General features: G+C 34.1%; 1 protein-coding gene and 1 pseudogene across 1 annotated transcript; both read right to left on the bottom strand.

Moving 5' to 3' along the window:
- Window positions 1–2,318: 2,318 nt before the first annotated feature.
- LOC145098064 (tubby-like F-box protein 7) lies at window positions 2,319–4,243 on the bottom strand (annotated as a pseudogene).
- A 1,489-nt stretch (window positions 4,244–5,732) lies between these two features.
- On the bottom strand, window positions 5,733–7,387 carry LOC145099955 (B3 domain-containing protein REM10-like). Its single transcript, XM_079037422.1, has 3 exons — window positions 6,927–7,387; window positions 6,401–6,841; window positions 5,733–6,295 (listed from the first exon to the last, which is right to left on the bottom strand). Exons 1-3 carry the CDS (start codon window positions 6,987–6,989, stop codon window positions 5,837–5,839), a joined length of 963 nt encoding a protein of 320 aa, XP_078893548.1. The 5' UTR covers window positions 6,990–7,387; the 3' UTR covers window positions 5,733–5,836.
- Window positions 7,388–11,977: the final 4,590 nt, after the last annotated feature.

Raw genomic sequence — 11,977 nt, 5'->3', positions numbered from 1 at the left:
TTTCGGTTATATGTATTTAAAAAAGATGAAATACGTATTTTAAATAAGATGAAATATGTATTTTAAATAAGATGAAATACGTATTTTAGAATTAACGACCTAAAGGAATTTATATATTTTTTTTTATGTCGTGAGTAGTGTTAATTATTATTATTTCAAAGACATAAAAAAAATATTTTACAAAAACATATTTTTTATACGAAATGTATTTTTTAAAGGTATAAAAATACATTTTATGTTAAATAAATACATAAAAAATACATACAATTTTTTTTAAAAAACTATTTTTTTTATAATACAACTAAAATAAATTTTGTTTTATTTAAAAAAATTATGTAAAAAAAATGCTTTTAATAATTTATTTATTATTTATGTATTAACGATTTTGTTATTATATAAGTTAATTTTAGGAAGTTATAACCAAATGCGCCTCCAGCTCAAATGGTTAAGGCCTGTTGTCATTTTAGGGGGGGTGAAGGTCTCAAGTTTGAGCCTTCCCCCCTTCAGTCAATTAATTTTTTTTCCAAACAAACTTCAAAAATGGTCCCTGTGGTTTATCAAATGTCATGAATTTAGTCTCTTTATATTTAAAAAGACGAAAATGCGCCCTTACAGATTCAGTCCATAACGGTTATATACTAACGATGTTAGTAAAAAGGGCCAACTTTGCAAGTTTTGCAAACCACAAGGACCATTTTTGTAACTTTGTGACTTTTGTTAAACCACAGGGACCATTTTGTAATTTTGTCTAATTTTAATTAATGGATTTTCTATAAGAGTATCTACAATGGGGAGTTTAATGAAAGAGTTGAATGAGGTGTCATGTCTACTTGTCATTCAATAGATACAACTCCGTCATTATGAAATGTCACATTAGCATTCAACGGATTTGGAGTTCAATGGTCATTGAACTCTTCAATGCGAAAAAGGAAAGTCTTTAAATCTTTAAATAAATATTTTTTTAATATGTTCCATTGAACTTGTAGAGTTTAATGCATTGTGGGATAAAAATTAATAGATTTTTATAGAGTAATGAATGATGATGTGACACTCCATTGAACTCTATTGAGTTCAATGCATTGTAGATGCTCTAAGGACCCTCTCATTTTCCAATCCCCCCTCATTTCTTGTCTTTTGTTGTTTTTTTGATTATTTCCTATTTTGTTTTTTTTTTCTTGTTTTTATTTTTTAATTATTATTATTATTATTATTATTAAATTTTATTATTATTATTATTATTATTATTATTATTATTATTATTATTATTATTATTGTTATAAATTTTGCATAAAATTTTAACATTCGAATGACATTAGAGATTCGAACGGTTATATAAAATCGGTTTTAAATATTTTTTATATTTTAATATTAATATTATTGTTGTTATTATTATTATAAATTTCGAACAACATTTTATAAATCAGACATTAAAAATTCGAACGACTATATAAAATCAGAAGAAAAACAAAGTTTGTCCCTATTAATTACGGATATTAATTGGTACAGTATTACAATTGTGTGGTGCGTTATGCGGATTGAAAACATTTAGTCAGCACTATACAATGTTTTTCATACAGCCGAATGTTCTCATCCATAATTAATAGGGACAAACTTTTGCTTTTGTTCCCATTTTATATAACCGTTCGAATTTATAATGTCCGATTTATAAAATGTTGTTCGAAATTTATGACAATAATAACAATAATAATATTAATATTAAAATATAAAAAATATTTAAAAACCGATTTTATATAGACGTTTGAATTTATAATGCCGTCCGAATGTAAAAATTTTGTACGAAATTTATAATAATAATAATAATAATAATAATAATAATAATCATAATAATTTGTGTTAAAAAAGAAAAAAAAAGATGTCAAATCAAATGTTAAAAATTTGATTTGATTGATTTTAAGGGGTAAATATGGATAAAAGGATACTTAGAGCAACTCCAATGGACCTGCAAACTTGTGTTTTGCAGGCCCAACTTGTTCTAATCGACCTGTAAACTTGCCGGCACTTTTGGGTAGTGCTACACCAAATCAACAAACTTGTGTGGAACTATTCATCACCACTATATATATATATATATATATATATATATATATATATATATATATATATATATATATATACTAGGTTTAACACCCGTGGAAACCACAGATTAAAAAGAAAAAAGAAAAATAACAAAAAGAACACTTTGTAATTTGGAATCATAATGACTACTAAAATATATGACAAAAAAACTATATGCAAACAATTATTTTATTCTCTAAATTTTTTTATTAAAACATTATACTTTGAAAACTTTGAACTATTTATTTATAGTTATAATCCATGGTGAACATATCAACACCAACTTTTCCAAACTGAAGCAAAACCGTTTCACCATCACCTTTCCCACCTGGTTGACTCGGGTCCAATGTTGCCACCAACTGAAAATTCTTAACCTATTCAACTGTCACCCACCCATGGAAATTCAAGCACCAACACTGCCAATGTTCATGCCACCTTGGAGCTTTGTTTCTCAAAAGGATTTGTGTTTGACCAGAGTCAAACTGTTGATTTGTTGATCTGGTGATGTTGATGTGGATGTTAGAGAACACACTATTCTTCTTGGACCCCTTGATTTCCAAAGATTAAATTTGTACGAAGTTTCTTCAATCTCAAAGTTGCTTCATGGAACTTGTGGGATTATTTGTTTGCTTGCAATTTGACTCACGAATTTGCTACTTAAGTGTTTTGCACCATTGTGTCGTGGTTGGCTGTCATATATTGTGAAGTTTGTGCCAAGAAAATCTGACCTATGAAGGGTAAAATAGTCATTATGTCCATATTATGTCATAAAGAAGTATCAATGCATAGGTGTATAGTGCTTAACCCATTAAGCTCATTAAGTACAAAAAAGAAATAGTCACTTACCTTAATTTGCCAACATAAGCATTACTTCCTTGATATGAATCATCTGGATTAAGTGATATTATGTATTCCATGTGAGCACCATGTCTATATCTTCTTACAACTAAAAGAAACTTACCCTTGTTTGTAAATGCTGCAAAAATGGAATCCAAATGATTAATACTTCAATTACAAGTTACCAAAAATATATTTTCTGGCATGTCTGGTTGTATAATACATGATTCACAAACAGAATAAAGCTATCGATGATGCTTACATGGAGTAGCAGCAAGATAGAGGTAAAACACTGAGTTCTTCTTGTTTTTTTTAATCAGGCATTGAATTGGAGAATCACCTGAACCAGGCTGCAAAGACATGGAAATTCGTTAGATAAATCAAGCATGTTCATCTATTAACAACATTGATAAATTTCAAGGATCTATTCTAGCGTAATAAGTGAATAATGGAAACCTAGAAGGTAACAATTTGCAGAAATTATATACGAAGCATCATTAGGCATATATTCCCTAATTTACCATGTGAATTCGACGATGAAGTAAGCAATATTATAATGAACGACGTGGTTACTGGAGAATACCTCAAAATAAGACCAAGTCAAAATTGGCAACCATGACCACAGGTGAGCATCTATCAAACTGTTCCTAATCATTATCACAATAGAATTAACTTTATGGAGTTTTGACTTATGCGGCTTGCTTTCAGTTGTGTGAGCTAATCAAAAGCTTCTCCATAACAAACCAGATAATCATCTGGCTAAACATAAGAATCTAAAGCAATTTAACAAAAAAATTGAAAAAAAATAAACTAACTACATTTAATTCATTGATTCAAGCCTCTGTGGAATCAACGACATAAAAATTAAGGTATATAGCTTGAAACAAATAAAATCAGATAATATACAGCCATATCATACCTGCTTAAGACAAAGAAAGGAATGTGATCTTCCCGCTGTGAATAGGAGGCTTTACGATCTCTCTCGTAACTTCTCTCCAACTTTTACAAACACATCCACAAGCAACCAGATTTCGACGGAGCGGCCACCCGTCATCACTCGTTTCCACTCGTTTGATTGTCTCACCTAAGAGCTCTGGCAACAAATTAGACCACAAACCTCTTCCATTATTCTTGCCAAAGTTCTGTTCACCAACGACGTCATCGTCTTCGGGAACAACAACAATGTTAATTTCCGGCGGTTTTGATAAGGGCGTTAGTTCCTTAATCGAATTCGACCGGCCGCTGGTTCGACATGATGGGAACGATTGTTGACACCAATAAAGAAAATAAAATGATTGTTGGCATTACATGGAGAAACATACCCCCTCATATTGGAGCTCTCATTTTTGTAATCAAGAAGAGGATTACTGCTGTTGTTGCTTGCTAGAGTTTATGTATGAAGTGGTTAGGGCAAAACAGAGTGTAAGTGACAGGAACACTTACAAAGATGTGAGAACCGGATGAGTGTATTGGGATGAGAGAGACGAAGGTGAGGGAGATGGTTTCGATGGAGATGTATATGAAATACATAGCGAGTATGCATTAGATATATGCAGCTTGAAGCCCTAGCCAATGGATTTTAAATTTTAAGAAGATTAAGTATTTATTGTATGTTACATCGTTCTCAAATGGAATTTAGAAAGGAAACAAAATCCCTGATTATTTGGGATACCAGTTACTCAGGATTTGAAATTGAATCATTAAAAGTCCGTGATTATTTTTGGACGTGATTTTATGCCATCAGAGTGTAAAGGAGCAGAGGGGTAAAATCATAATTTCACTTTGTAAATTTGAGCGGGAAAAAAACATTAGGAAGGGCTGAGAAAATGACACCTGACACAAAGTTTAAAATAGGGGATATATATATATTATAATATTACAAATATTTATTTTTAACACTTATTTAATAATAAGAAAACTTTGCTTTTATAATTATAATATTAAAATATGTGTTTTATGTTAATTTTTAGTGTGTGGTTGGCTTTGAAAATGATTTTTGTGGGTTTTTTTTTGCATAAAAATAATGTGATTTATAGTGTTAGCCTTGGAGTTGGTCTTATATCACAACCCATTTATATTCTACTTTGCATCTTACATATTGTTCTAGAAACTTTTTTGTACACAATGATCTTTTTATACAAAGCATTACCAAGAGGCAACCAATGATCCATCTTTTGTCCAAAGTACTTTAATGTATGATGTGACAATCAAATTCAATGTTTTAAAACCCGGGTCGATCCGGCCGGTTCAACCGGTTGAATAGTGATCCGTGGTAGAAGGCGGGTCAATTGAGAACGATTTTTTGAAAAAATACGGACCAGATCGAACCGGCCGGGTTTCCCCTAAATCGTGGTCGAACCGTTATGTCCAACCGGTTAAAACCGGATTGACCCGTTTTAATAGGTCTTGGATACAAATAACGAACGCCGAAACTATGTTTTGTTTTGTATTTTATACTCTATCTGGTTGTGTATTGTGTTTAGATTGATCTATACCATGTTTTGATATGTTTTTCAATGTTTAAATTTTGTGGACATCAAATTATTGGTTTTATATGTTTATGCATTATGGTCGAAAGTAAAAATATATAAAAATAGAAAAAAACCATAAACCGGGTTAACCCGGAGGTTCAACCGGTTGAACCGTGAACCGTTCATTACACCGGATCAACTAAAAAACCGGGTTTTAAGATCAAATTCCAACCAACTTTTGTATCAAACAATATTAATCTAATGCTTAAAATATGTATATTGACATATATAATATATAATTGTGCTATTAAAAACAATTATATTGACATATAACTGGAAAATGTCCTAAGCATAATGAAATGGTCGAAAAATACATGGCTATGTCACATAACCTTATTTACACCATTAAACTTAAGTTACTCGACTAAATATATATTTAAGAGTAGCCGCCCTCACTTCCTCTTAAATGGCCTTCCTCTTGATCTCTTCACCCCCTTGGTACTGTCGTCTTTACTTTCTATTTCCGCCTTCACACGCGGTGGCCGGCCTCTCTTCCTCTTCGGCACTTCAGTTGCCGGACCTTTGTCTGCCACCATTTTCTCCACCCGCCGTGGCCGCCCTCTAGGCCTCCTGATAGCTTCAGTCACCGGAACTTTACCCTTTTTCTTGATCACTTTGGCTAGATATAACATATCTTCACTTTTGATTAATTTAAATACGCATTTGTCTCCTTCATATAATTCATTATCTCGCCGGAAATCAGGCCACCCTGACGACAAATAATACCTTTTAGCTTTCCGACTTCTCTCCAACTTTAACCTCATCTTCCACTCCTTGCCATCAACATTCTTCATTCTTATCGTTCTTTCTTCATTCATTCCGGCCAATCCCACAAACTCTGCTGGAAGCCGCTGATTGATCCATGTTACCAACAAATGCACACAAACTGCAAATATAAGTTCAAAAAAAAAATGCAAAGCTAAACAGATTAAGAAAGTATTTTTCGCAGATCTTACCAAATAATACTTGTGGGCTTTAGATATAATCTTCATAAAGAACGGATTCTCTTCAATATCACCACCACCATTGTCATCTTCGTCACCAACATCATGACGACGACCACCGTTATCAACACAGTCATCATCTTCTCCTTCTTCTTCTTCATCAACAACATCATGTTCGACCTGTATTTTTGTGGGGAGTTCTTTTTCACACCTATCTGGACTGTAAATTGAAAGTTCGAAGGTGGAGTGATGAACGAATATGAAGACAAGAATATCCCCGATACCCAACTGGGTATCTTCAACGACCTGCTTCCATCCTTCGGAAAACCAGTAAATATCACCATATTTTTTGATCTTTAATCTCCAGGAATAGCCTTCATATACAGATCGGAGCATTACGTTTTCAGGGATGTTGTTCTCCAAGAGCACGCTGATAAAACCAAGTGGCAATGGCTGTAAAATTAATTACACGATTTCATGTTAATGGAATTTACAGGAAAAAAGAAAAACAGAGACTATACAGTGCGCAAATGAGTACCAGGTGAGGGTTGGATGGGTCGAGCACGACCTTGAAGAAGGAAGGAAGCTGAGGAGTAGCCATTTTTGAGAGGTTTTTGAGCTGGAGAGAACTTTCTATATAAAAAGGAGAATAGTCGCGTTTTTAAAACCCTGTTTTTTCACAAAGCTACAAAGCTTTTTCAAGTTCATCTATGGCGGATATTAGTTCATCGAAAGAAGAAATACTTTCTTGCCCCCAAATAATCATCGATAGCGACTTCATTCAAGCCATGATAGAATAGTGGTTTGAATTTTAACGTACTAAAAATCAAAACAAGTAAAATGATAAAACTTGTTGCCTGGACAAGGATAAAGAGAGATCGTTCGCGAATGAAAGTGGTGCTCGCCGGAAATCACAACCGTCGCCGGAAGATTGGAGCTATACGCCGGATTCCGTGAGAGAGACAATCGATCAATTCAACCTTTTCAGAGAATTTGACCTCCACCAGAGTAAAAAATTGAATACTTAATTTTTATCTTTTTACCTCATTTGATACCCTCACATGCATATTTCTTATATATTACTTTTTTCCCAAAACATATATTTCTAAAATATTATATTTTTATTAATACTAATAAATGTGGTTGTTTTTTGTCTGCAGATCTGCGTGATCTCTTCTGTCTGCTCCGCGCATACCATGCGCAGACATTACTGTTTGTTTTTTTGAAGACTGCAGACCTAAAAATGCATGTGCGTCCTCTTCTCGTCGCAGATGTGGACTAGTGTCTTCTAATATCTTCAGACATCTTCTAGCCTAAAAAAACATATATATCTTTATTTTTTAAAGTTTTTTTAATTTATATTTTTTCCAACTTTATTAATGATAAACAATTTGAAAAAAAAAATTACAAAACTTAAAAAAAAAACGTTCGACGATGATATTTTTAACAAATTTATAAATAAAGATTTATTACAATAATAATCATTGAAGTTTTTTATATAAATATGAAAAAAAAATCATAATATATTCTTATATTTTTTTGCCAAATTTTGTACATTATTTAATATAGTATCGTCAACTTCTCGAGAAAATCTTTATGGTACGTTTTTAATGGATTTAATTGAAAAAATCGAAGTTTATTTCCATCTATTTATGTATCAAATTCTTTGATCACTAATTATAATGTTTAGTTATAACTTTGTAACCCAAGTTGGTTTTTATCAAATATATACATTAATTCATACCATTTTTATTTTTATTTTTATTTTTTATACAATAATACATAAAAGTTGATCTAGATTCATTAATTATTTATAACAAAGTCATAAAAATATTAAAAAATCATTTTGAAGTTTAAAAAAAATCAGTTTATTTAGATTTCAGCTTATTTTAGTAGCCCGCAGATGTTAAAAAAAACAAACAGTCTTCTTTTTTCAAATTGCAGACGTTTGGTCCACCTCTTCTACTGCAAAGATCTACAAATGTGGTCCGCAGATTGTAGACATTTTGCCTCAGAAAAAACAAACAACACCTAACACTTACTCAAAAACTTCCTAGTTCCCGAGTTTATCAAAAGAAAAGAAAAGAATATAAAAGAAAGTCATGAGAGAAAAGAAGAAAATGAAAGGAAAAATAAAATTTCCTTGTATGTTCCTGAGTTGGAGAGAAGTGGAAGGAAAATGAATCATTTTGTTCTTTCTTTACAAATCCTCCAAAATCGGAAGGAAAGTGATCCTTTCATTTCCCTCAACTTCCTTCCTTTAATAAAACTCGGGAACACCGATTTTTTTTTTATTTTCTTCTCATTTCCTTTCATTTCTCTAGTTACGTTGAACTCGGTATATAATGAATTTAAAATAATTATGATTTATTGAAACACAAATAGAAAATAGAAATAATTATATTTATAATACCAAGTTTTGTTGATTAGTTGTTTCCAAACCAAAAGTTTCATTTTTAACTTCATTTTAAACATTGTTCATAAAAACCATCTCAAGAAAATCACAATTCTCAAATACAGGCCCAGCTGGTCAACACATATATAAATATATTCTACCACACAGGTAAAAATAGTGAGGAGACTCACCTCGTACAGATGACTGATAACACTCACACCCCAACTGCTGAAACTAGACTTCGCCTAATAATTACACCAATTAACACTAATTAATAATTAAGGTAATTTTTCATACTCCACTTAACCCATGACAAGACTTATCCACATTCATGGAAAAAGACCGCTTTGCCCCTTCAAAATCCCTCACAAATCCACTTAAGGCACAATTGGTCAAAAGTCAACGAAAGTCAACCTGCAGTCGTACGCGTGGCGTACACAACTCTACGTTGGGCGTAGAGCACTAGGTTAGGAAGGAACAGGCTCACAATTGGTTACGCTAGGCGTAGCCAGGAGTACGCTCGGCGTACACGGCTGAGTCCTAAAACTCAACTTTTAATATCTTAATCATTAAGACATTTACTCCAACATCAGATCTGGCCCTTAAAGGACGTCTTAATCCATAAAGTCTCTGACTTTAAGCCTTTACATGGCTAAAAAGAGCTAATTCCCAAAACGCTAACATTTCACTTCACTAAAAACTCCATAAGTCATGCATGGGAGAAAGGAAAGGACCAAGCTAACACTTTTATGACTCTAAACACCCTAAAACGTCTGAAAGGACAGCTCATATGCTCAGGAGTATTCAATACTCACAAAGATCAAGTTTTTAGGACAAAATGAACTTAAATCCAAGCCTAAACAAGATCTATCAAAACAAGCTCCAATGTATGAACTTTATACCTTCAAAAGATTAATAAAGAGATGTAGATTCTGGATCCAAGGCTTGAATGCACAACCACTCATTGAATGATCTTCCTTCTCTATCAAGAAAACTCAAGGATCACTCTCAAGCTTCAAATCTCACTCACAAGGGCTAGGGTTTTGATTTTAGGGTTTGGAGGAAATAGAGGCTGGTCATAAGGAGGTCCAAGGGGATTAAGATGTTTAAATAGGGGGTCACGATCCTAAAAATTTAAGGTTTAGAAGTTGCACGAGTACGCCGGCATACTCATATGTACGCCTAATGTACTCCTCCTCCACCACGACCTTTATACTGACTTACGCCCGACGTACAAGGTTGATACGCCCATTTTAAAGGGCTTATTGGGAATAATTTTAAAATGCTAAGGTTTTAATTGGAAATCCCTATAACAAGTGTTACAATTCCCCCCCCCCCCCCAACTAGAATCATACTTTGTCCTTGAAGTCATCATCTATGAACATGTCAGGATAATTCTTTCACATCTCAGCCTCATGCTCCCAAGTCCACTCGAAGCTTTTTCGGTGTCGCCACTGAACTTTGACCAAGTCCACTACCTTGTTCCTCAAGGTCTTCACCTTTTTATCTAGAATCATCATCGTCCTCTCGATGTAATTCAGGCAACCATCGAAATGAATGTCCTCCAAAGGAATCACAGCCGTCAGCTATATACTTCCTCAACTAGGAAACATGGAAGGTGTCATGAATCTGGCTCAAATCCTCAGGTAGCTCTAACCAGTATGTCACCTTGCCCACTTGAGTTATCATTCTGAAAGGTCCAATAAACCTAGGGCCCAACTTACCCCGCTTCATGAATCGGATAACACCTTTCCAAGGTGATACCTTTAGGAGCACCAAATCTCCAACCTGAAACTCTTCTGGTGGCTCTGGGTCATCATAAATCTATGTCTGACCTGTTGGATAAGATTTGTCATATTGAGAACTATCTCAATGCTCCCAATGACAATCTGTCCAACCTCGCCGCAAAAAATAGGAGTCTGACACTTCCTCCCATACAGGAGCTCAAAGGGAGGCATGCAAATGTTGTAATGATCGTTGTCGTTGTAAGAAAACTTAGTTAAAGGAAGGTAGGAGTCCCAACTCCCACTAAAATCAATGATGCAAGCCCGCAACAAATCCTCAAGTGTTTGAATAGTCCGCTCGCTCTGCCCGTCTATCTACGGATGATATGCGGTGTAACGACCCAAAAATTAAGGGTAAAAATTTCATTTTTATAATAGTCAAAACACAGATATCTTTTAATCCAAGTATTCCAAAAACATTGCTAATTAAAAACATTTATCAGAGTTCATCCCAAAATCACATAATGCGGAAAACACGGGTGTGTGTGCTACGATCAAGTTGAGCCCTTCCTTTCCAAAACAATGATACCTGAAAACATAAACAAAACTATAAGAATGAAGCTTAGTGAGTTCTCCAGAGCATACTCCACATAATCCACATAACCATATCAATCACATAAGCAATATAAGGATGTCGTGGAAACCCTCCAAGGTCTTACTTCGGGTGTCATAGGAACCCCATGATGGTCTTAACCCACTGCCATGGGAACCCCCACATGGTCTTCATTAACTACCATACATACAAACATATGAGCTAAACATGCAAACATATGAGGATGCCCTATAAACCCTCCAAGGTCTTACACCTGGCGCCACTTGAACCCCTACTTGGTCTTAGCCAAGAAATCCATGGGAACCCCCACATGATCTTATATCCAACTACCTCAGGAACCCCCAGGGTCTTCCATGCAAGTATCACAAAGACAACTAGCAAACCAAATACTACACAATCAACTAGCATACCACATATATAACTACTTGCCATGGGAATCCTCGCATGGTCTTCACATAAATACATAATATATCAATAGCACATCCGTATTATCATCACAAATAGATAAATGGGATGGCCTTGGTGCCTTAGACCCATTGGTATGGTGAGAAGACTCACCTCGAATGCACAAGCTTCCCGAATGACATCCTTAAATGCTGCCCCGCCGACTTCCCAAGCTATCAATACCAATCGATATTCCTAATTAGAAATTGGGTTCCATACTATAATCCTTAATCCATTTCATGGGGTAGAATGTCCATTCTACCCCTGGCCCAATATTATCCCGAAACTGAAGCCCAAGCCCCAAAACAAATCCCAACACTATAATGTCCATAATCCATCAATGGGCCTAACCCGAGAAGGCCCAATACCAAAAAGGCCTTGAATACTGAATGGTCAACCCTAGTAAACTCCTG

Source organism: Lactuca serriola, chromosome 4 (assembly GCF_051521515.1).
Source record: "Lactuca serriola cultivar US96UC23 chromosome 4, Lser_US96UC23_V15, whole genome shotgun sequence".
NCBI lineage: Eukaryota > Viridiplantae > Streptophyta > Magnoliopsida > Asterales > Asteraceae > Lactuca > Lactuca serriola.
Note: the sequence above shows the minus strand (reverse complement) of the source record. Positions and strands in the feature narration are given on the sequence as shown.